The sequence below is a fragment of the Megachile rotundata genome, chromosome 4 (assembly GCF_050947335.1).
Source record: "Megachile rotundata isolate GNS110a chromosome 4, iyMegRotu1, whole genome shotgun sequence".
NCBI lineage: Eukaryota > Metazoa > Arthropoda > Insecta > Hymenoptera > Megachilidae > Megachile > Megachile rotundata.
In genome coordinates, this window is record NC_134986.1 from 9,130,959 (window position 1) to 9,155,752 (window position 24,794).

General features: G+C 35.0%; 5 protein-coding genes across 12 annotated transcripts in view; 4 read left to right on the top strand and 1 right to left on the bottom strand.

Annotated features, from left to right (window-relative positions):
* The first annotated feature begins 854 nt into the window (after positions 1 to 854).
* On the top strand, positions 855 to 2,486 carry LOC100883913 (E3 ubiquitin-protein ligase RNF185). The gene is made up of 4 exons (XM_012281543.2): positions 855 to 1,003; positions 1,140 to 1,271; positions 1,330 to 1,499; positions 1,577 to 2,486. Exons 1-4 carry the CDS (start codon positions 855 to 857, stop codon positions 1,672 to 1,674), a joined length of 549 nt encoding a protein of 182 aa, XP_012136933.1. The 3' UTR covers positions 1,675 to 2,486.
* LOC100879447 (selenoprotein M) lies at positions 2,422 to 4,757 on the bottom strand. The gene is made up of 4 exons (XM_003701642.3): positions 4,532 to 4,757; positions 4,359 to 4,429; positions 3,935 to 4,004; positions 2,422 to 3,876 (listed from the first exon to the last, which is right to left on the bottom strand). The coding sequence occupies exons 1-4, from the start codon at positions 4,676 to 4,678 to the stop codon at positions 3,775 to 3,777; spliced, it is 390 nt and encodes a 129-aa protein (XP_003701690.2). The 5' UTR covers positions 4,679 to 4,757; the 3' UTR covers positions 2,422 to 3,774.
* Positions 4,758 to 4,945: 188 nt separating this feature from the next.
* Positions 4,946 to 7,886, top strand: Prp19 (pre-mRNA processing factor 19). The gene is made up of 8 exons (XM_003701599.3): positions 4,946 to 5,095; positions 5,303 to 5,452; positions 5,528 to 5,805; positions 5,882 to 6,076; positions 6,153 to 6,308; positions 6,377 to 6,607; positions 6,674 to 7,014; positions 7,101 to 7,886. The coding sequence occupies exons 1-8, from the start codon at positions 5,077 to 5,079 to the stop codon at positions 7,243 to 7,245; spliced, it is 1,515 nt and encodes a 504-aa protein (XP_003701647.1). The 5' UTR covers positions 4,946 to 5,076; the 3' UTR covers positions 7,246 to 7,886.
* A 126-nt stretch (positions 7,887 to 8,012) lies between these two features.
* LOC100883690 (ubiquitin-protein ligase E3B) lies at positions 8,013 to 15,075 on the top strand. 3 transcript variants are annotated; one of them, XM_076530637.1, is made up of 16 exons: positions 8,013 to 8,467; positions 8,770 to 8,919; positions 9,007 to 9,334; positions 9,438 to 9,626; positions 9,699 to 9,890; positions 9,968 to 10,157; positions 10,237 to 10,476; positions 10,542 to 10,713; positions 10,797 to 10,915; positions 11,015 to 11,149; positions 11,221 to 11,419; positions 11,489 to 11,789; positions 11,856 to 12,248; positions 12,327 to 12,491; positions 12,547 to 12,658; positions 12,735 to 15,075. In XM_076530637.1, the coding sequence occupies exons 1-16, from the start codon at positions 8,319 to 8,321 to the stop codon at positions 12,905 to 12,907; spliced, it is 3,207 nt and encodes a 1,068-aa protein (XP_076386752.1). In that variant the 5' UTR covers positions 8,013 to 8,318; the 3' UTR covers positions 12,908 to 15,075. The 3 variants fall into 3 exon arrangements, with proteins under 3 accessions (XP_076386752.1, XP_076386753.1, XP_076386754.1); XM_076530638.1 differs by having other exon boundaries at positions 11,021 to 11,149; XM_076530639.1 differs by having other exon boundaries at positions 11,030 to 11,149.
* A 426-nt stretch (positions 15,076 to 15,501) lies between these two features.
* nmo (serine/threonine-protein kinase nemo) overlaps positions 15,502 to 24,794 on the top strand; it is a 210,611-nt gene continuing 201,318 nt past the window's right edge. For all 6 annotated transcript variants that reach the window (XM_076530660.1, XM_076530661.1, XM_076530658.1 and 3 more), the window contains exon 1: positions 15,502 to 17,149. In XM_076530660.1, coding sequence (XP_076386775.1) covers positions 16,872 to 17,149 — 278 coding nt within the window. In that variant the 5' untranslated portion in view covers positions 15,502 to 16,871. The remainder of the gene's footprint in view (positions 17,150 to 24,794) is intronic.

A 24,794-nucleotide genomic window follows, 5' to 3' on the forward strand; every position in this document is an offset into this window, starting at 1 on the left:
AATCGTAGATAAATGTTAACGTTTGGTCGTCGAATCACTTACGTGTTATTTCGAACATCCGTTTCGCGAGAAATCATGAAAATCAACTGATAGCACTTGCGCAATTGCGACAGCGGTATACGTGATACGTCATATTATTTTGGAACAGGAGTTAAGTTTGCAAGAAGTGGAATTTGTTAAAGGGGCCCAGCAACCGAAACACCCAAGTAAGTGACATCAATTATGTCAGCAATGGCAGACAATGCTAAACTCGTACATATTTTAACAAAGTTCACAATTTTTTTTTACTCTCGTTAAACGTCACCTGACCAATTTTGTTCGTTGTTCAATTTTTGTCTAGCACTTTCATCAAAAGACTAATTTGTACGTCATATCTTGTTAAACTTCGCTATTGTAAATTCTATGCTTTTGTCATGGACATATGACTTCCGATCTCGTTTGTAGATACCTGATCCATAACATTATCAATCCTAATAGGTTCAGAAACGACTGCATTAAGTGATCGTGATTGCAAATTGCATATTTGTACGTGTCATATATATTCTTAACCTTTAATACATTCTGGTACTCGCGTATAATATTTAAAGCTGTTACCGAGATGTTTTATAAATGCTGTCATATTGTTTTCCTATTATTATTATAATACCGTTAGTGTCAAGTGATAAAAAGCTGATAACATCGCCAAAAATTTGTTTTTATTAATTTGTAAGATAATACCATACAATATGTAGGATTCTTTACTTTACTTTTATTGTGTATTTTTTTCCCAACATTTTGTAAATGACTGTGTATTGTGTATATTATTGCTGAAAAGTAATAATATTGCTTTTTATTTTCTAAGAAAGTTTTCCAAGATGAGCACTGCAAGGGAACAGGCAGGACCTTCAAAACAGTCGGATTCTGCTACAGAAGAAAAAGAAAAGGATAATCGTACATTTGAGTGCAATATTTGTCTTGATACAGCTAAAGATGCAGTTATTAGCATGTGTGGACATTTATTTTGGTATGATTCTTACAATGATATAATAGTGGTTAATGACAATGACACATGTAAGGTTCATATAGTTCAGTTTTCTAAGGGTTAATGAAGGATAAATATTGTACTAAAAATTTATGCCTGAACATGATTGCGTTTTTAGTTGGCCTTGCCTTCATCAATGGTTAGAAACACGTCCAATGAAACAAACTTGCCCTGTATGTAAAGCTGCAATCAGCAAAGATAAAGTCATTCCCTTATATGGCCGTGGAGCTACAAGGCAAGAAGATCCAAGGTAATAATAAAGTACTACATTAGAATAATACAGAAGACTAAACTGTGTATTGTTACAGGAATAATGTTCCACCACGTCCTGCTGGTCAAAGGACAGAACCTGAAAATAATGTTGGATTTTCTAGTTTTGGGTTTGGAGATGGTTCTTACATGTCTTTTGGTATTGGAACATTTCCGTTTGCATTTTTCACATCGACTTTTAACTTTGGAGAAACACGACCAAGTGCTGGTAAATAATTTAGACAACAAAATTTATTTGTAGTTGTTACCTGGACAAATTAAATTTAAATATTTTTATCTGTATAGCTGCTAGAGGAACACCACAATACGAAGAAGAGCAATTTCTATCCAAGGTATTTTTATGGGTGGCATTGATATTTATCTGTTGGCTCTTAATGGCGTAACATTTTTGTTCAACGATACTACTTGCTTCATATCTTGTAATCTTATATGACTTGATGGATTGATTCATTACATTTTTATTAATAAGTCAGTCTTTTTCCCGTTTGTAAAATTATTGTTACTCATTGTAGTAACTATACCTGCTTGAATAAACAAACGGGTTTTAATTATTATAGCTGTAATAACATTTTTACATGTACATACACTTTGTTTTTATTCATTTGTGATTACATTAAAGAAATAAATTTTGTATCTAAACATAAAGTTATTAACATTGTTATTGATAATGTAAAAAAAAAAAATATAGGTTAGTTTCTTGTATTTACACCATTACGTAAATACGTGTATTCAAGCAGGTTCTTTCCTGGTTTCAGAAATTCTGAAACCTATTCTAATGATATTTATGTATATGTATATATAAATATACCACTCTTAGATATGTAAGATATTATTTGTCCTATGCAAACATAATTAATTTTAGTAAAAACCTCATGAACAGTTTTATTACATCAACGTGAACTTTCATGGTTTACAGTATCTATGATGTAAACAGTATCATAATTTAGTTATTAAGTTATTGGTATCACGTGCAAATGAAACAGGTTGCAACTATATAATACACAATATTGTAATATAAGAGTATACATAAAAGTTTAAAAACGTAACTTGCTTATTTATGTTTTGATTTTATTTGCATTGTGGTTACGGTAATAGGAGGCGGAATGGCAATTACAAAATAACAAATCATGATCATGTAATTACAGTATGGACTGTTTATTTAAAATACAACACAGAAAGAGCAGCTTTCCAATTATTTATATTTTTAATTTAATCATTCATTAACTACACCAAATGGAAATTAACATTCCATGTGGTATGAATACATGAAAGTAACTGAATTTTACAAAAAAATATTTCCTCATCAAATGCGTCATGTATTACAAATATTAATTGAATTCGTTAAACATGAATTTAAGAATCAAACATTGTAAATTGTCTTATTAGTTTATTAACCATATTAAAATAAAGTAGAAGTACGGTACATTGTCGTTATTTAAATTAAATCCTTTTCTACAACCATATTAAAACAAGAAAACATGATCTAAATTGTATATTAAATTCGATGATTTTTTAGAGATTATAGATGTATGTACATATATAGTAATACAATTTCATTGTTGTATACTATAAAAATATTTTAAAGACAGGTAAATACATTGCACAAACTGAAATCAATCTATCCTATTTAAGTCAATACATTCCATAACTTTATTATAGTTTTGTGCTATTGTTTCTGAATTTTTATATTTCTTGATATTTTCACATTTTTACCTCTTTTGTGTAAGTGTGCTTCTATACATCCAAATTTCTATTACAATAAATAAACAATAATACTGGGCAAAATATGAATAAAATGAATATGTACAGAATACCTTACTACACAAGTTCCAGTTGTATCAGGAGCTATTACACATAACAGTTGTTTTGATTTGTTTTGGTTGATGTGTACAATGTAAAATTTGAGTTACTCTTGATATTTTTTAAGAAATATCTATTTTCATTGATCTATCAATGTTTCATTACCTTTCAAGGAATTGAAATAACTGGAATATGACAACTTAAACTTTCTAGTAAGGGAATCCAAACATTCTATAATGATTGATTTTGTCATATGGATCTAGCAGTTGTATCACAGATTGCAGCTCCTCAGGGAGGTAATATAATGCTCCCTCATCTATGTGAACATGAGGTACTTAAAGACAGCAAGTGGTGCATTAAAAGGTTACTATATTGTTTACTATTTGGTGCTTATAATAATAACTATTAAATGGGTGTAATGTATGAAGTTATACATATGAAGTATGCACAGTGTATTCTTCTGTTACTTTATATGTATAACTTTAAATCTAAAGTAGTTATTGTAATTACTTGGTTCTTAAAGAACAATCGTATAAGAATAATCCCTAGCCCTATTTACAAATAAGCATAAAACATACTATTGATGCATAAAATAATAAACATGACTATACAATTAAGTAGAGAATAAGTGACATAAAATTATTTCCCAAATTTACAGATACTTATTCATTGTTCATTCATTCCTATATTTCATCCTTTGTTACTTTTTTTGTGAAACCTTTAGAAACTAATAAATCATTGCACTCTTCTCGAGTTAGTTTCAACAAAGGTAACCTTTCTACCTCCTGAAAAATAAAAAATTCAAAACTACCTTATTGCTACATATGTGTTTACTATAAGTACCTCTTCATTCTCATTGAAAAGAAGGAGTTCTGGAACTGCACCAGGAATATGTTTGAATTCGACATTATTGCTATAAAGTTTTATAAGGATATACATATATGTAACACTGAAATATGCTATGATATTTATCATTTTTGAAAAAGAATTAATTGTATACTACTTTAACACAATTTGAACATTACTTTTAAATATCATACAACTTACATCCGTACAAGAAGTTCTAAGAACAATAAGAAAAATGAATTATCAAAAAATTACATACTTCTCAATAACAGATCTTACATAAGAGTGATTATCTGTCCTTGATTAGATATAAGAGATTTTACAAATTAAAAAATAAAATATGCTTTTAAATAACGACTTTGTACTGGAATCATGTAACATAAATATGTGTGATACTTCAATTAATTTTGATCAAGGATACTAGTTAGGCACGTCCTCGAAAATAAACTGTCTAACATCTGGGAGCCGCTTCAAACGACAACCGCTGCAAGCCTGGAAAAATTTGTGAGTGCTTTAAACTATTATAATTTGACATAAAATTGTAATATATTAAGAAGATAAATGTAGTTTTGGTAAAATAAAATAAATTAATACCTCAATCCTTGCAAATGCATAAGGACTACTGGATGTATCAACGTAAGAACTGTGAAAAGCAACCGCAAGAAAGAAGATGACAGCTATCATAGGAGCCATGTTTACTTCACTAAAGCGGAAATCGTATTTGACTGTATCTGTTAGCATATCTCGTTTTCAAGTACATGTACTTAAATACACGAAAGAGTGGACAGCATGGTAGGCTCTCTTATGAAAAATCATGATGTAGGAGAAAAAGACCCCCACTACCCACTAATTTTTCAATGCAAAATTCCCAAATTTAGAGATTTTGTAACTTATAAATTATAGATTTCACAAAATTTTAAATTTATAACTTTGGAAATTTAGTAATTTACATATTCGAAAATTTGGAAATTTAAAAATTTGGTAATTTGTTTATAGAAATTAGGGTTAGAATAATTTATACTTCTTATTATATGAAGTGCATTGTTCATACAATTGTAATATTTGAACTTACGGCAAAATTAATTTCAATAAACGTATGTATCTACCATGCGCAGTAAGTTCATCCTGCATGTGTGAAAATGGCGCTTTCTTGTGCAAGTAAGTTAATCGTTTATAATACTGTTGTTTCTTTCAAAATTAAAACATTGATATTACATTTATATTTTTAAAGTACTGTATTAATAGTATAAATGAACTACTTGTTTTAGTTCCAAGAATAGAATTTTATACCGGCATTTACTAAACATAACCTAGAGCATTTCACATTACCGCCAATCCCTTATAAAAATAAATACGTATTTTCAGTTTCTAATGAAGTGCCGGAGCATCCCGTCGTATCCCCTGTATCTGGATCTATATTTGAAAGAAGATTAATCGAAAAATATGTAGCAGAAAATGGGGTAGATCCTATAAGTGGAAAGGAATTGACTGTAGATCAACTCATTGATGTCAAAAGTATAGAACATTATATAATTTTTAACGTCATTGTTGAATTTCACATAATATTGATAATATCTTTGTTTTTTTTAGCTACGGCAATAGTTAAACCTAAACCACCAAGTGCCACATCCATTCCAGCCATATTAAAAATTTTACAAGATGAGTGGGATGCTGTAATGTTACATTCATTTACTCTGAGGCAGCAGCTTCAAACAGCTCGGCAAGAATTATCTCATGCTTTATATCAACACGATGCAGCATGTCGTGTAATAGCTAGATTAACAAAAGAAGTAACAGCTGCCAGAGAAGCTTTGGCTACATTGAAACCACAAGCTGGAATTGTTCAGGCTACCACTATTCCTCAACCTGTAAGAGAATAAATATAACTATACAGTGTTGTGTTAAACATGCAACTGTGTACTGAGAATATATTTCATATTATAGGCACTTGCTGTAGAAGCTGGTGGTACAGCAGCTCAACCTATGGAACAAGCTGGTATTACTGAGGATGTAATACAGAAACTTCAAGAAAGAGCTACAGTTCTCACGCAAGAAAGGAAACGTCGTGGACGTTCCGTTCCTGAAGATCTTCTTCCTCAAGACAGTATTCGTGCATTTCAAACACTTGCATCTCATCCTGTAAAATCTCTTTATACCATTTCATACAACATTCGAAGATTTGAATGTATTATTGTAATTTTCGTTTCTTTTTAAGGGTCTTCATTCTGCCAGTGTACCTGGAATACTTGCACTTGATATACACAGTGCTGATACCAGTAAGATTTTAACTGGTGGAGCTGATAAAAATGCTACAGTGTTCAATAAAGATACAGAGCAAGTTGTTGCAATATTGAAAGGACATACTAAGAAGGTATAAAGTGTTCTTGTATTTAACATGTTTGCAGCATTCTTTGATACTAACTATCTCTTATAATTTAGGTTACTCGAGTTATTTACCATCCAGAAGAAGATATAGTAATGACTGCATCACCTGACACTACAATACGTGTATGGAATGTTGGAACTAGTCAAACAACACTATTATTAAAAGCACACGACGCTCCAGTGACTGGTCTCTCTTTACATCCAACAGGCGATTATTTACTAAGTTCGTCTTTAGATCAGCATTGGGCATTTTCGGATATACGTACTGGTAGACTACTGACTAAGGTAAGAATTGGCAACAATGATAATGATTAAGTTGCTACATTACTATAGTGATTTGTGGTCTGATAGGTTGCAGGACAAGTTACTCAACCGTTAACTACAGCTCAATTTCACCCGGATGGATTGATTTTTGGTACTGGTACTGCAGATTCTCAAGTGAAGATTTGGGATCTAAAGGAACAGTCGAACGTAGCTAATTTCCCGGGTCACTCAGGACCGATTACAGCGATTAGTTTTTCTGAAAATGGTTATTATTTAGCTACCGCAGCGGAGGATTCTTGTGTAAAACTTTGGGATTTGCGTAAATTGAAAAACTTTAAAACCCTTCAATTAGAAGAATCGTATGAAGTTAGAGATATCTGTTTCGACCAAAGTGGAACTTACTTAGCGGTAGCTGGTACGGACGTAAGGTAAGAAGTTTAGTTCACCCTATTTGTCTAAGTTCAACTATATAAGAAATAATACTCATATCCAATTTTGTTTGTTTCATTTTTAGAGTGTATTTGTGTAAGCAGTGGCAAGAATTGAAAGTGCTTAATGACCACACAGCAGCCGCAACCGGTGTTCGTTTTGGAAAACATGCGCAGTATATAGCATCTACTAGTATGGATAGAACACTAAAACTTTATGGGTTACCCTAAATACTTAGTACATTAATTTAAGAACAATTTAAATTAGAATTCGTAGAATAAGTTTACAATGAAGGTCAATGACGGAAACTTTACGAAAATAATTTTATTCATATTTAGTATTTTGATTTTTTAAATTGACCGAAAAAACTGGTGAACTACAGTGAAAGGTACTTTTACAATAACCATTGTAGATACTTGTTAAAATTATCATTTTGGTTGAAGATTAAATGGCGAAAGTTTTTTACGTTCATACGTTTAATCTTTAACTAAAAATTTAGGACTGGAAAACATTGATAAATGACATTTTATATTCAAATTAAGAAAAAGTCTAATCATAGATTAGTTTCTAAATTCAATATCAATATATGTATAATATGCACTGTTATAATAATGATAGTGAACACATCTATTCTGTGCATGGAAAGAATGTGGAGAACAAACAAACGCGTTAGATATTATTAACGAACTTGTTTCCAATATTTTCTGAAACAAAGTACAAACGTTGAACAGTAATTCATAAATTTAACATTATACAAGTAATTATTTTTATGAAGAAAACATGCAAGTTTTTTGCCTATCGCGCAACACTATATGCTCAAGATACTTCTTGAAACAATAAAATAAAATTTGTTTTGAATGAGTCATACAAATTGTATTTACTTCAAAATCCTGTTGTTCCAGCACATTTGATATACAGTCTTATGCTTCATGCACATTGGTAATTTACTTAAATGATCTCATGGCGCCACTAGTCACGTGCTTCTTAACCTAACCTAATGTCCTTTGTCCTCAATATTCAGTCTCGAATCAAATTAATAACAATGGCCGTCGTAGTTGGTTGTCATTTAAAGGCATACACGGATTATGTGATGGTGAAAAACGTGTGGCAAGTGGCAATCACTACTGGTCAGTCCGAGTAATTATTCGGCAAATGAAATCAACGTGACGTGTACTGCAGTAAAGGATGATTTTCTAGTGGGTGGTTGTATCGTAGTGTCAACTAGTGAGCACGGATGACCAGCTGACAATGTTTTGTCATTAGCATATATTAGTGTTTAGCGGGTGATCGCGGTAAATCGAGAATGTTTAAAGCTGAGGAGTCGTCCAGGGACAGCTTCCTTCAGCAAACGAAGGCCGCTAGAGAAGAAAGGGCACATGAGAAAGACAGAGAAGCTGCTGTCACCCTGATTCAGGCTTATGTTAGAGGATGGTTAACTCGTAAAAAAATATTGTGAGTTTATTGATGCAGGAACGATTGTTTGCTGCCGAAAATAATCTTAATTTTATGATTTTTTTAATATTGTAAACAAAATGTTTGTATTATTAATCTCTCTTTGATAGTTGTTTACATACTTTATAATGTTCTATTTATCACTGAATTGTTTCTTATTTTAAATTATCAGACTTATACCAATACATACCAGCATAGCATGTAATTTTTATTTTGCACATACTTTTTAAATTCATCATGTTCTTAAATTACTTATATATGACTAAAGTTTAAGGTAATTAAAAGTGGATTATAATTTGCAGAGAAGAATTTGATACAAATTTTTTCAATGATGGTGGTACAGAAACAAATATAGAATTAAAACCTGCTTTGTACATGTATAAAATTATTTCCAAATTTTTGTATGTATACAAAAAAGAAAGGGATCAAGGAAGAATAGAAAAGTTATGTAGGTATGTGCAAGTTTGTTTAAATAACTTACAAGAAAATAAGACATAATAAAAGATGCTGAAGAAATATTCTCAAAATAAATATTTCAGATATTTAGTATTGACTCTTGATTCAGAGTCACCAGAAACATCATATGTAGGTCTTTTATTAAATAAAGCTCATTACATATCATGGATATCACAAATGAAAACAATATTACTTTATTGTTTAACTGGTTTAGAGAATCTTAAACCAGAAAGAATAACTGATCATAAATCCATCCATCTGAGATTACATACATTAGTTAGTTTTACATCACCAGGAACATGGGCAATTCAAAAAGTAGAAGGAATGGAGAAGCTCAAAGCTGGTATGAATCAGCTTTGTGCAAATATGATGGGTCACCTAGTCAACAATGGATTCTATCCTATTATGCAGGTGATTGTCATATTAATAATGGCTCAACTGATATGCAGTATATTAAGTATCATTTAAAAAATAAATTAGTACAGATATAACAGATTTATTTTTCTTATTCCAGGCTTTTCTGGTAAAAGGATTAGGTAGAGTGGAAATTGCTCTAAAACCAATTGCACTTTCAGCAGCTGTTACTTTGGCATTAAGACCATTAATTTCCTCTCAGATGTCAGATAAATTGGTGTCATTATTTTTAATTAATATTTTTAGTGTACCTGCATTGGTCTATCATCTGAATAATATATCCTCTGTGGTAAATAGATAATAAAATGCTACACTAAATTACTGTTTATACTATATAAACATTTTTATAATATATTTTTAGTGTATATCATCATTTATTAACTACAACTTATTTGCACGAAGCCTTGAGTTACTAAATTTAGAACAAAACCTGAGGATAGTCTTTAATGCCCTAGAGGGTAGCTATGCGCTGTGTTTGCTAGCCAATTTGATACAATTGGCTAACATTGAAAGGATTGAAGTATTGAAAGAGTTATATTTTCCTTCTTTTACGGTACAAATTTATCATATTAGTAGATTTCATTTATGTAATTTGTAAGGTACTAATTTCAATCTTTTAAAAACTTCCAGTTTGTAGTTACAAAAATGTTGGAATCATGCCAACAGTATGTGGTTGCGAAACAAAGTAATTTAACACATTGGCATCCTATTCTTGGATGGCTTGCACAAAAAGTTGATGCCTCTTTGCAAGAACCTATTCCATATGTAAAATCACAATTAGCATGTCTGTGGACAGGAGGGATAGTGACACAATTAATTGGTAACATTGGTCATTGTTTTTTTGTAAATACGCCATTGTTAAAATTAACATGAAAGGATCACATACAATCTTTTATTAGGTCAACCATTAACTGAACTTATTGAAAAGGAAATACCTCCACCAGTAGAACAACAAAGCTCATCTGTTGGAACCAACATTTTTCGAAGAGCGTTTTTAGAAACTCGTACAAATAGAAATAATAATACTAAGAATTATAGGAAATTGGGTAGCCCAGAAACTACTAGAATAGCATTAATTTGTTCCCTTTATCAATTTGCTTTACATACACTTACACAGATGAAGATGGAAATATTAACTGGTATGTATATATGCATATGATCAGTTATATTTAATAACTACATGTATGTTTATATAATGTTCTAGGATTGTGCTACCAGGATAAAATTCTGTATCATATGTATTTATTTCTGGGAACACTGGGTCCACATTGCGGTTTAAAAGCATTTTTAGATCATTTAGCTGCTAATACAAAATGTACAGCCCCTGAATTTCAAATGTTGATATTATTTTCGGATTGCATGACACATTATGTGACGTAAGTCTGTTGTGATATTATGGAAATATACGTAGAGAAGCATTTTATATAATTTATATTCATATTATCTTTTTTTTTTATAGAATTTTAGATGATATGGAAATGTATGAACAACAAGATCCATTTAAACTCAATGATTTTGTAACAATATCATATTTTTTAAATCAATTTTTGTACAAGGCAGTTCTTAATAATCTGTTTGGTATGTATTACAACTTGTACATTATATACTTTTCAAATGTAGTCGAAATGTCTGTTTTTCTATGTTGTAAATGATAAGGTGTTTAGCTATGTACTGAAGTTTTAGATGTTCCAGACGTGAAATCGGTTCCTAATAATCCTCTGTTCACTTCTCTTCACACACTTTTAATGGCAATCTATCGGCGAGACTGTAGACGGACCTTTTGTCCCGAAGGACATTGGTTGGCAAAGTTAAGTATTTTAAACAAAAATGTTTTCATTGTACATAGCGTGAATGTAGAATTAAAACTTTTTTAAAACAGGAAGTCAGAGTATCCGGTTTCCTGGCGGATTTAGAGAAAGGTAAACGAGGCGCTGCGCTTCTTTTATCTAAAATGCCACACGTCATTCCTCATTCTGAACGTGTGGTACTCTTCCGAAAACACGTTGCTAACGAGAAAGCAGTGCTGGGGTTGACTGAAAGCGCGTGTAACAGTACTCCAACAACGCTCATTGTTGTCCACAGGTATTAAAATACTTTTCCTTTTTTAAGTCAAAAGTGTTACACAAAATTATTGACAAAAATGCTTCACAGAACACGTATAGTAGAAGATGGATACCGTCAACTAGCAATGTTGCCGTCTCAGGCACTGAAAGGTGTGATTAGAGTTCGTTTCGTAAACGAGCAGGGTTTAGCTGAAGCTGGTATCGACCAAGATGGAGTGTTTAAAGAATTCTTAGAGGAGATAATAAAGAAAGTTTTTGATCCGTCTTTAAACCTGTTTAAAGCCACTAGCGAAAATCGACTTTATCCGTCTCCAACATCCTCTATGCAAGATAATCATTTGCAACTTTTCGAATTTGTTGGTCGAATGTTGGGTAAAGCGGTATACGAAGTACGTAAAATTATCGAAAAATAATATATCGCAAATTACAATTATTTACATTGTTTTTTTTTATAGGGCATTGTTGTAGATGTACCTTTTGCGTCCTTCTTTGTTTCCCAATTTTCTGGGCAAACTGGAGGAGCATTATACAGCTGGTTAGATGAGTTGGCTTCTTTGGATCGTGATTTGTATCGAAGTCTTACTCTTGTAAAGCATTACAAAGGTGATGTTAAGCAATTAGAATTAACTTTTTCCCTTGATGAAGACGTTTTAGGCAAATTAGTTACGCACGAGTTGATTCCTGGAGGACGAGCGGTGCCGGTCACCAATGAAAATAAAATTAATTATATACATTTGATGGCTCACTTTAGAATGCATATGCAAATAAAAGATCAAACAGCTGCTTTTATTAAGGGATTTCGTTCCATAATTAATCTCGAGTGGTTGGCATTATTTTCAACGCCAGAAGTAAGATTAAAATTTTTGTGAGATTATACTTATTATAATTTTTAGAGGAAATTTTTTGTAAATTAATTCTGTTTTCAGTTGCAAAGATTAATTTCGGGTGATAACGTTCCACTGGATTTACGAGATCTTCGAAGACATACGCAATACTATGGTGGTTTTCACGATAGTCATCGTGTAGTTTGCTGGTTATGGGATATTTTGGAGAAAGATTTTTCTGAAGAAGAAAGAGGCTTATTTTTGAAGGTATATTAAAGTGACATTATAACGAGGAACGATTGTTAATATTTTTATTTTATAGTTTGTTACGAGCTGCTCCAAATCACCTTTGCTGGGTTTCGCATACTTAGAACCACCATTTTCGATTCGTTGCGTTGAAGTTGGTGATGACGAAGATACGGGTGATACAATCGGTAAAAAATATATTATTTATCAAATTATATATTTTTGCTTAATTATGTAAATAATTGTCTTTTTTGTTTAAATCAGGTAGTGTAATCAGAGGATTCTTTACGATTCGCAAGAAAGATCCGCAGAACCGTTTACCTACTTCATCTACGTGTTTCAATCTCCTTAAATTACCGAATTACCAAAAGAAAAGTACCTTGCGAGAGAAGTTACGCTATGCCGTCACTAGTAATACGGGTTTTGAACTTTCGTAATCAACATTTGATTCACAGTGAACGATGATTAACACGATGGCTCAAAATACCTAACAAAAGTTTATACAAAGTGATTGAGTGGTGCCTGACCGCCACGATACAAATTGTCTGGCGAAACGTTTTTAACGATACCGTGAACTTTAAATCGAATAGAATGAAAACTTACGTATATTTGGATGCAATGTAGGCTTCTTTTGAATCAGAACGACTCCTAGAGAGAGGAGCCAACAAACGATATATCTCCGTTTTTCTCAGAGAAGTCTACTATACTCCAATGTACGATATCCGTGAAAGCGAATTATTGAAATTAAATCGAAAACTCGCACAAATTTTATGAGATACTTGTTAAAGTAATAAATTTAACGCTTTTGTTATTTTTATATTTTTTGTTATCTCATTTCGATATTAAGAGATTCTTAGTAAATCGATTATAATTTGTAAATATAATAAAAAAATTATCAAATTCTCGCTCATTGAAATTCTCGTAAGATTCGTTTCGTATGTGTTATAATTACAAATGATTGCACATTTTATAATTAAAGTATCGGCTAATTTAGGATTTATGTCTCATTTTACTTCTGCAACAATTTCGTTGATTTCAGTGTTTATTTAATATACTCTCGCCAAATGGTAGATTACTTATGGTGTAAAGCACACTGTACCTCAATGAGCTTAATATTGCTAATACTTGTGCGCTTGTTAGTTAATAGTACCGTGAATTAATGTTAGACGATTACATTACGTAAATCATACGAGATAAGTGTTAAATGTTCGTACCCATCGGCGCCCAGGGAGCGATCAAGACAAAATTTTCTAAAATTTTGGAATTGCTTGCAGTCCGAGATTCCAAGAAATTTTAAGGAGACCTATTTTCTCAAAATTTTATACATACTTTTTGAAATGCTGTACAGAAGATTAAATTGATCCGTTCAATGAAATATACGTGTATATAGAGTGTCCACGGGCTCTTATGGGTTCAACAATCTCTGAATGTCGTTTAAAATTAAAAATCAGTTTGTTCAGGTTGGACGAAATTGTGATGTTTGTTCTCCCACTTGAATGTTTCGAGCTGAATTTCCTGTAACTATATCTGCGGTCTTTCAAGCAAAAGTGGTTGTAGGAGAAAAGACGGGAGCATAAGGACTGCTGTCTGCTGTGTTATCTGCGATATAGCGAGGAACACGATGTTAGAGTGAAATTTATTTTTCTCGCGATTTACGCATATTTCGGCAGATGGACTTGTAATATTATCGATGGAAATTCGGTCAGACCAAAGATAGAAGCCTATTTAACGTGAGATGAGATAATTCGAAATATAAACTTTTCATATTTTCCTACACGATCGTATGTAAGTGTTCAGGCCTGTATTCACAGATTGTATCTATATCGACTAAGAGTAATGAAAAATAGCTGGGCGTTTCTATAAAGATAGGATAAGTTTAAGGTTTAATCGCGTAATACATAGTTGGTTAACGTGCACAATGTGATCTCTAGAAACATTATTTTGATTATCCAGAGCAAAAGAATAATATAATAGATTGTAATAATAATAATAATTTTAATATTTGTTATTTAACAACAGAATTTAAACAGATTTGTTTTTCTCGTAGTAATAATTGTGAATACATGCCTCGTAATTACGTGTACAATTAAATGAAGTAACAAAGAATACTTTCCTTTGTGAGTATACTTATCATTAAAATGATATATGTATATGATAAATGTGGATATCGATACAGATATGGATATATGGAGTAAAATAAATAAAACTGTTACGGTTGTAAGATAAGACCGTTGAGTATTTTTTTGGAAGCCTACACTCGATAAACAATTCTTTTCATTATTTTAATTATCGTTAAAATCGTCGTGAAATATTGTAAAATACGAAAAAAATGAACAAAAACACAAAATACAATCGATTTTTTTCTTACAATCGTATCAGCGAGGAAAAATACGCTTTGTATATTGCTGGCTTGAATCGTTCGTATTTCTGTAACATTTTTTAATAAAAATGTATACATTATTGTGATGCAGCAAGAAGGACGGTAGATTTATTAATTTAATACGTTCAATAATGACCATGTAAATGTACACAATTAATCTACGATTTATTTTAAAATTCGTCATGAATTATTACCAATTTCCTTTCAATAAAAAGTTAAAACGAATATTGTTTAATAATTTAGTGGTTTAATATATCGTTGATTATCTTCGATATATTCGCGCCAAATTAAAAGCAATAATTAATTTTATACAGAAATATACTATTATACATATATTCGAAAGTTTTCAAATATCTAAATTTAAATAGTTTCATGATTGATCTGTGAAAATTGAAGGTAAGCGGCGAGAGGTTGTATTACCTGCACTATTCCTGAATCAAAGTAAGTCAACGTTGCACTTAAATGTACATTAATCAAATTAAATATCGAATAATTAATTAATCGAAAACTGCAAAAATCGCAATCTGCACGCATTTTCAATCGTATTTTCGCGAAGAGGACGCAAAGATCGGCGTTGCGATGCGCAGTGAATGACTGCGCAGGTCACGTGACCCTCTTTGTGAGCAGTTGGCGCTGTAGACAGCGTAGCTCACCCCCTCCGGCCAGTGGCCAGCAAGCCTTGGCTGCAGGAAGACGTGTGCTTCGTTCGTACCGCGACGATCCTTCTATCGCGGCTACGCGAGAGACTCCTTTTTCTCTTTCTCTCCCTCTCTCGCTGTGTGCGCGCGCGCGTGTTTTCGTGTTTGTGTGTGCGTGCTTGATCTCTACAAAGTGGTAGTGTTTCTGGCTCGGCCGTAGGACCTGGACAGCGAGAAATCCTCGGTTGTCGCGAACCATCGAATAATTTGCTCTTACAGCCGGAATCGCGGTAGCCATCGAGGACTCGACCGAGCCTTTCAGTGTTCTCTTATTCCTTTCTCTGTTTCGCGCTACCGTATTTCTTACGGACAAGCACCGCCCCCTTTCCACCTCCGTCCCTCCGATCGCAACGTTATGAGGCCAGCTGAGCGTAACTGACGGCGAAGAGGGAGAAACGACTGCGTGCGTGTGTCAAACATAACCTAAGTATTGTCACCGTAAATATCGTGACTACGCCGGAAAAAAACGTGGCACGATCGTTCGAGATTCACCCATCGAGGAATGATAATATCGAGTGCTCAACCGTTAAACGACTGGAAGAGCCACGAAAGTATCGCTTCCTCTTCTGGCCGCTTCTGAGGAGAAATGCAACGCCCCGTTTATCTCTGACCGTGTCGTGGAAACGTGCACAAGGACATCGACTTTGCCTCTTTCTCGAAGGTTATCCTTTGCACGTATCGTTTTCGTCGTCGTGACGATAAAGGACGCGACCACAGTCGCTGCGTGTTGTCACGAATTTCACTCGGTCTTCGTTTCCCGCAAGCTCTCGGCCCTTCCCGCCGTGCCTACGAAAGCGCGCGGCATTTGAATGCGAAATTCGGGAGCAAGCGATACCGACGCGATAGTTTTTTGCAAAACTCCCGATCGACGTTTAAATACCCAACGATTTAACGCGTTCAAGGTGATCACAGGCTTTCGATCCAGTGTCATGAGACTAAGAAGCACTACTGACTCGTAAAGAAACGTTACTCCGAGTGCTAGAGTGTAATCCTGTCAGTGGTACACATAATTCCGGTGTAATTTCGAAGAAACGGTGTTTTGATTCGAACGAATGTTCGCGTCGATAACGCGGTGAAAAAAATCGAAAGAAAAGGACGACCTCGACGAGTTGTGTCGGTGTGTCACGTGCGTGTAGAAATTCCGAGATAAAAGTGTTTCTCTCGAAAGGTGAAAAAGTGGTCGCGAAAGGTAGAAACGGAAGGAAGAATCGAAACGAGTCGAGGCGTGTTCCGGCTTCCCTGAAGCGGCAGGGACGTTGGCGGTGGCGGTGAATCGGGATTCGGGTTGAGGAGGGTGGCCCCTAGGGAGAGAGGAGAGCTTTGATGGCAGTAGTTGGGCCCAGCCGGCACTCGCGGGTGTCCATGAGCGTGTCTATGTCGCTGTTGCAGGGGGGTGGGGCGGGGGCGACAGGCGGTAGCGGGACAACGGGGACCCATCCGGGGCAAGCGGTCCTCGCAGCGGCTGCCGCGGCCGCGGCTGCGGCCCAACCACCCCCCACCTACTACCACCCTGCCGCTCCTGCACCCCCGCCGCCGCCGCCAGCCCAGGATCCCGTTCAGCCCGACAGACCCATCGGATATGGTGCCTTCGGTGTCGTTTGGTAAGTTTATTACCTTATCTCTATCTGTACCTGATAGATCCTTTGTTTACGTCCAATCTTTTTTCTCCGACCAAACGACTCTCTACGCAAAAGAAACGTCTTGCTTTCTACAGATAGTACAATGTTTTTCTGCGTCTTTATATGTAATTGCAAATTGAACGTTCGACCGGTTGCTTCTTCTATTTTATTATTGTCACTATTTCATTATTTTTACTATTACGTAGAAAAGACGCCGATTTCGATGACCTTCGGCTATGTTGTCAAAGATTTTATTTTGAATAACTTTTAACTGTCTCGGATTTAATTTCAGACATCTAATTGCACGGAAATAAAGTCATTAGAACCGCCCTTCTAATTACATGTATATCGTCCCTGCTTATATTTCAAGGTGATTGAAATCGTTGAAGTATACTCCTGTATAATTACCTGCTTTTACTGTTTTGCTATTTTATTGTGCTGCTATCCGCCAATAGTACTATACAATTATACAGCTATTTCGCTATTATTCTAATAGTTGACCGTTTCATGAATTTTATTATAGGATTGCATTATTATACGCGTAATATTAAATCATACAGATTTTACTGTTTTATTATGCTGCTTACCATTCCGCTTATTGTACCATACGAGTATATTGCTATTTCACTATTATTCTAATAGTTGATTTCATTAATTTTATTATAGAACTGTATTATTATACGTATAATATTAAATCACAAGTTTGGAGCAGCGGCTCCCAAGTCGAAATTTTCCAAACGTTTTAATCTGGCGAACGTTCGACTAATTAGCACCACTTTCCACGTTCGTTACGCATCAAACGAGAGCCGTCGAGAATCTCTAGCGGCTAGAGAGAGTAAACGCACTTTCCTTCTTAGCGTGTGCGTAAATCGTGTTGCCCCTTTCTCGACTCGGTAATTTGTGAGTTCGATAAGCAACGGTATAAATCACCGTTCTTTTCTTCCTTCCCCCTTTTAAAATTCTTGTTACACGCGGTAGTTCTTGCAGCCCGCTACGAAAATAGAATGACGTATTGTCGCGTGAAGTTGTTTGCTTGATTTATCGGGTTTTAAGAGGCGCACGTCGCGACGTTAAATTTTATTTCCGGATACGATTTATCCAGTTCGGACGGTTATCACGTGTCGGCCACTTCTTCGCGTTACGTGGTCCTTCGAATATTGTCGATAACTCTGTCTTTCTGTATTCGACAAATTACTTTCGAGTTCCATTTAAGGAATATTTCTTTGTTAACTTATGGAGGTCTGTTTTCCGTTTGATCCTCGATTGCATCGATCGAAATGAAGGAAATTCTTGGAAGATTTTTGGTTACGTTCGTTTGCTGCGTTTGGGGTGATATCGCAGTTGCAGGGAGGGAAAAAGTCGGTAACGCAATAATCGATAACAATGCAACGTGAGCTGCTCAGTTTCTTTGTTTATCGATACGAGACGGGTAAACAAGAAACTCGTAGACTCGTATCTTTTCCGTCTCGCGCCACTGTAAATCCTCGATCGATTTTCAATCGAGATCCGCGATATCCCGTGGCGAAAATACGGTATAGATACGATACATTCGGAGCGCGTAAATAATCGGTGAACCTAAAAGAAATAACGATAGGATAACCAGGATTACTCGCAAAAATATATGTCGTCATTCGTATCATTCACGTACAAAGATTTCAAATAAGTCGAGTTCGAAATCGTCGTTCAGAATCGCGTTAATTCGGCCTTGCTTTAAAAGTCCATCGTTCGAAAAATATTTTCTACGATGCTTTTGTCAGGCTAGAAACACGAACGAAGGGAGAGAGGTCAGGTACAATAGGAACGGCTCGTTTCTCTTTGTTTTCTCTTTTATACGGATTTACCTGGGCAGCGACGCCAGTTCCTACGAGGTTTCGGTACAAGCTGTCGGGAGTCGAGGTGAAGCGACGTTAATTCAAAAACAAGGAAATAATTCCGGTGCGACCTGCGGTCGGTGTAATTGCCGTTAGTTTACCTGAACCGGATGTACGATGGGCTCCATTACCGCGTTGGCTTAATCCTCGCACGCTTCTTCGCTGCCGGAGAATCGAGACATTTTCCGTTTTACGACCAATACTTTACGATCGTACAAATTCGTGTAGCGCGTTTCGAGCGTTGGAAGAACTGCTTATATGACAGCGAGTTCTCAATAACTAGTCGATGGATACTTTATTCCATTTCAATTACTACTTTCTTACACCTGTTTGCTGATTTTATTGAGTACATAGTAAATTAATAACGAAATATACAGTTGGTTTAATAAAGATTCATACTGTATAGGGAACTGGAAATATCAGGATTTAGAAATACAAGAAACTAGGGATGTTAGGATGTATAGTTTTGTATAAGGATCTAGGGATGTTCAGAACGTGGTACAGTAAGTATATTCTATATTGCCTTCAGAATATAAAAACCTCAGGATCTTGATATTCAAGGGTATAGGAATCTAGGGATGTTGGAATATATAGTTTTGTATAAGGATCTAGGGATGTTCAAAACGTGGTATAATAGGTATATTCTATATTACCTTCAGAATATAAAAACCTCAGTATCTTCATATTCAAGGGTATAGGAATCTAGGGATGTTGGAATATATAGTTTTGTATAAGAATCTAGGGATGTTCGGAACATTGTACAATAGGTATATTCTATATTGCCTTCAGAATATAACCTCAGGATATTGATATTCAAAGCTATAGGAATCCAGGGATATAAAACCCATCAAAATCTAGTGACATTTGTAGCATCGAATATAAGGATCTAGGGATATATTCATAATTGTATACGACAATTTAGAGTTATGTTACAAGCATTGCCATTTAGCTATTTAACCCCTTCCCGTACTTCACGAGTCTCACTCGTGACGCACTTACAGCTAAAATGTGGCAAACCTTACTCAAATTTTGAATACTCTTCAACTTGAAATTTAGGTCCAGCTATAAGTTACATTATCAAGGATCCCTGAATATAAAATAGTTACAACATTCTAATTTTCTTTGTTCGTTTTAATGTTATAGCCCTGAATAGTTAGTTTTGACTGACGCAGCTGTTAAATAAATGGCACGGGAAGGGGTTAATTATACTGATCTTCCAAAGTACAGGAATTGGCATTCATAGAGATCTAGCGATATTGGTCATACAGTTCTATAAATTTTGATACCTATATAACATTAAATAGTTAACTATTTTTAACGAGTATTCTCATCACAAAAAAGTGGCAACTTATGAAACAGCTGTTTGATTAAGAAAGCTAAGTATCGAGATATTGGTTCCTCAAAAAAGAAACTTTAAGAATAGGGATGTTGGCAGACTGGATTAATCTACCCCCTGTCCGGGTATTCAGATCCATACAATTTTCGGATTTGAATTCCTCTAACGTTGTAATAATAGTGGTCGTTGTAATAATATTAATATGCAAGTCCAATTAAAATGATTAACATACGTTGTTACCGGCGAGATTACAGTCGACGCGTATATCCGTGTCTCGCGGTTAAACGCGTTAATCTCTCGAGCGCTAATCTTGGGAGATGGCAGCGTTTTAAAGAAGCCATTCTAAAAACTCGTAATTCCAAAGAAACGACTTGTCATAAATTCTGAGCCCTGGGAATTTCGTGCGAAGAAAGCGCGGGAAACGTATACAACGCGTCAGCAGTTTCAAGAGGGTTGGAAACGCGTCGAGGTACACGGAGCGAGGGGATGGTGGCGGCAATAGGGCTGGTGGGGGATGAGGGTCACCATGACGACCGCGGCATTCCGAGATAAGAAGGAATCGTGACCAGATTGCGTATACGAGCTTTCGTGTTTAAATGAAAGATACTCTCGGCTCCCACGATGGTACGTTGCATAATTATTTTCGGTTAATGACACGCGCGCATCGCAATCCCTTAACGCCTCAAATACCCGCGTTAAATTAATTCGACTTGTCCCGCCTTTGAAAAAGTCACAAAATTTCATTTCATGACAATTTTATTTTCTCTGTCGATAACCAAATCATTCGAACAAAAAGTCCCAATCGATAACCAAGTCATTCGAACAAAAAGTCCCAATCGATAACCAAATCATTCGACGTATAACGATAAAATGTTATCGATCATGTACTCAGAGATCGTCACACTCGAGACGAGCAATTAATTTCACTGAAATTAATTTCGCTCGAATAACTGTATCGTTCATCGACCACTATCGAATAGGACATAAAACACGGTCGAATCTTGGAAGACTCGATGAATTTCTCAGAAGATGATGTAACTTGGTGACTTTCGAGGAAACGTAACTAGTGCAACTAGTTAAACGGGAAGGGGTAAGGAGGTTAATGGAGGGAGTACTTAGAGAGAGTCGCTTCCGAGATGAGGGAAAATCTTCTAGAAGTATGCTATTTATGCATTCAGGATTCGTTCGAAAATCGCCGTTGCGATTCAGATTTATGAGATAGGAAAAGTTGCATCTCCGTTTCACTATTTTTTCTCCCGGTTCTTAAGCGTTCCTACATATCCTTTTTATTCTTTCACCTACTTTCTGGGAGAACCTACCCTGCTTCCTATTCGAACTTTCGATATTAACGTTGACTATTGCGGGCATCATTGGCGTCCCGAATTTCCTGTAATGGAATAATTAACCCTTGAACGGAAGTGACCGGGTCAGTCGTGACCCACATTCACGAGGCCCGTGAAACTGTTACGAGATTTTGTACAACGTTTTATGTTTCGAATTTTGTCATCGTTTATTCGTTTGTACGGACAATTATTTGTTTTGTACGAACATTGTTAATGAACAGTCTTTATGGCCATTTTGATGAAGTTCAAATCTTCAATCTGATGTTTTATCAATGATTAAATAAGTTTCGAATTTTGTCATCGTTTATGTGTTTATTATTCGTTTGTACAAACAATAATTCGTTCTGTACGAAAATTTTTATTGAACAATCTATACAGCCATTTTGATGAGACTCAAATCTTCAAACTGATGTTTTATTAGTGATTAAATAAGTTTCGAATTTTGTCATCGTTTATGTGTTTATTATTCGTTTGTACAAACAATTATTCTTTCTGTACGAAAATTGTTAATGAATAGTCTATACAGCCATTTTGATGAACCTCAAACTTTCAAACTGATGTTTTATCAGTGATTAAATAAGTTCAGAATTTTGTCATGGTTTATCTGTTTATTATTCGTTTGTACGATCGATTATTCATTTTGTATGAAAATTATTAATGAACAGTCTACACAGCCATTTTGTTGAAACTCTAACCTTTAAACTGACGTTTCATCAGTTATTAACTGAACTTATAATATAAATAAGCCATGAAATCTTAGTAAACCTTTCATGTTGGTAAATGAACATGTAAATTAAACATTATGTGTTTATTATTCCTTTGTAAATAAGAATCGTTCACTTTATAGAAAGAACGTGAAGAAACGTTTAAGTAGTGTTTTCATAAAGTTTGAAGCAGTAAATTGATTCATCTTGAGTGCCATATCGCGATACTTCGATGCGACGAAGTCTTGTTACACTTTTTAAACTCGTAACGAGCTAATAAGTTATAAATAACCGAACAACGATGTTTGTTTCGAAAGGCTGTGTATTTATAAAACTCGTTTACAAAGCCATGAATAGTAGGCGCGCGTTATTTTCAAGCACGAAGCGCCGTTGCGATGAATAGGGGAACGCATGAAATCCGAACAATTTTACAGGTTAAAAGGCGGTCGCGTGACAATAGGTGAAAATGTAGCTTTCACATTTTTCCTCGTGGGTGGTTCCCCTCTACTCCTTTTCCGTTCTAACCGTCCTCTACCAGCGTTAATACCCGTTTTCCGAATAAACATCGTCTTTGTTATTGAAATGTGGTTACTCGATGCCGAGCGTTTCCGGTCTCTGTCTATTGTCGCTGTTTACACCTAGTCGCCATTGTCGCCACGAAATTTCAAAGGAAAACAGCGATCATTTTACTTTTATCTTCGTTCACTGTTATTTTCTTTAACGCTTAAGAACATCATCTCTATTTGGAGGTCTTCTTTAAATATAATAATGAACAAGGGTTCTTGAGGGGATCTAGGGATTTAGGGACATCGAAAGTATCGATGTGGGAGTATAGGGACTTTTGGTATGGAGAGTTTAGGTATATTAGGTAGATATAGGCTTTAGTGATATTCAGAGAGCGATACCGAAATTTAGAAATATTTGGGAATGTTGGGATGTAAGAATATTTCGAATCTAGGGATATTTGGGATGTGGAAATATTTTCAGCGTAGAAATATTGAAATCTAGGGATATTCTAGAGCGACGGTGTTGGGAACTAGGGGAATTTAGAGCGAACCAATATTAGGATTTGATAATATTTCAAATCTAGGGATATTTGGGGCGTGAAGATATTCCGAGCGTGGGAGTATTGAAATCCAGGGATATTTGGGAGCGACGGTGGTGGAACCTAGGGGAATTCTGAGCGAACCAATATTAAGATTTGGTAATATTTCAAATTTAGGGATATTTGGGACGTGAAGATATTCCGAGCGTGGGAGTATTGAAATCTAGGGATATTTGGGAGCGACGGTGTTGGGACCTATTCAGAGCGAACAGATATTAGGACTAGATTTCACTGAAATCCAGAAGTATTTGGACCATGAAAATGAATGAAGTATAAGAATATTGGGTTTTAGGTATTCTAGGTCTTGAAATCTGAAATCACATACTAGTATGAAATAATAGTACTGTCTCTGAAGATAGAGAAATCTGACGACACCAATACAAAGTCACAAAAATACACGATCTCCGTACCGCTTTTATACCGCAGATAAAAATCTTTTTAAAGCAAATTGTTAGCGAATACCGTAGTTGAAAGTTTTGTATACAAATTGGCCATCTTGTACGTAACAAGCTAATAACTCAACAAGATACTCGGTGTCTGTTGCTTTCGAGTGTCTACCGTAAGCGTATTTTTATTTTCGGCCAGCTTTCTACGCTAAGAATTTCTTTAGGTGTCGTAAGAGACAGAGAAAAGCTCGCGGAGAAAAATGAGTGTCTGGTACGTGGAAGCCTGTTAAACGAAAAATAACACCTGGAATATTATTCTCCGGTCTTGTTCCACGTGTCAAAGAACGAAACGTGTCGTTGTCTCGTTCATTTTATCACCGTATATATTCGTCCCTGGCGGATTGTAGCGGGCTGGAAATCCGTTTAAGCGGATTACATCGCGGAGCAGGCATTCGCGTTAGTTTAACAGTCGAGGAGAGTTCTGCGACGACCAGCGACGATTATTTATTTTTTTAACGCGCAATTAATAGGTGCCTTTTTTTACAACCCGACAGATTTCCTCGTTGAGATGATTGCAACACGTATCCTTGAAGAGATTGAAAGTTGCGCGATTGAATTTTCATCGAATCGATTTAACCCTTTGCTGTACAATTTATTTATTAGTCATTTTTATTTACAATATTAAAACAAACAACGTTAACTGTTATGCCAATTTTGTATTCAGAGATTCTTGACTTTTCAAACTATAATTTTTTTTTGTATCCCCACTGTACATTACAATTTGTCTCATAGAGACATTAGGTAAATTGTTCGAACGAGTTGAGTGATTATAACACGTAGATACACTTCCCATTGGAAGGCATCTGATCAAACTATAATTAG

What these genes read in the sequence shown, in the direction of transcription:
- LOC100883690 (XM_076530637.1), top strand. Translation starts at nt 8,319, where the DNA reads ATGTTTAAAGCTGAGGAGTCGTCCAGGGACAGCTTCCTTCAGCAAACG. An exon ending in TGAATAATATATCCTCTGTG is followed by an intron (nt 9,627 to 9,698) that starts GTAAATAGATAA and finishes ATATATTTTTAG; the next exon opens with TGTATATCATCATTTATTAA. An exon ending in GATAGTGACACAATTAATTG is followed by an intron (nt 10,158 to 10,236) that starts GTAACATTGGTC and finishes ATCTTTTATTAG; the next exon opens with GTCAACCATTAACTGAACTT.
- LOC100879447 (XM_003701642.3), bottom strand. Translation starts at nt 4,678, where the DNA reads ATGCTAACAGATACAGTCAAATACGATTTCCGCTTTAGTGAAGTAAAC. An exon ending in TTCGAGGACGTGCCTAACTA is followed by an intron (nt 4,005 to 4,358) that starts GTATCCTTGATC and finishes AAAACTTTATAG; the next exon opens with CAATAATGTCGAATTCAAAC. An exon ending in TTTTCAATGAGAATGAAGAG is followed by an intron (nt 3,877 to 3,934) that starts GTACTTATAGTA and finishes TTTATTTTTCAG; the next exon opens with GAGGTAGAAAGGTTACCTTT.
- Prp19 (XM_003701599.3), top strand. An exon ending in TGAAAGGACATACTAAGAAG is followed by an intron (nt 6,309 to 6,376) that starts GTATAAAGTGTT and finishes CTTATAATTTAG; the next exon opens with GTTACTCGAGTTATTTACCA. An exon ending in GTAGCTGGTACGGACGTAAG is followed by an intron (nt 7,015 to 7,100) that starts GTAAGAAGTTTA and finishes TTTCATTTTTAG; the next exon opens with AGTGTATTTGTGTAAGCAGT.
- LOC100883913 (XM_012281543.2), top strand. Translation starts at nt 855, where the DNA reads ATGAGCACTGCAAGGGAACAGGCAGGACCTTCAAAACAGTCGGATTCT. An exon ending in ACAAGGCAAGAAGATCCAAG is followed by an intron (nt 1,272 to 1,329) that starts GTAATAATAAAG and finishes GTATTGTTACAG; the next exon opens with GAATAATGTTCCACCACGTC. An exon ending in AGAAACACGACCAAGTGCTG is followed by an intron (nt 1,500 to 1,576) that starts GTAAATAATTTA and finishes TTATCTGTATAG; the next exon opens with CTGCTAGAGGAACACCACAA.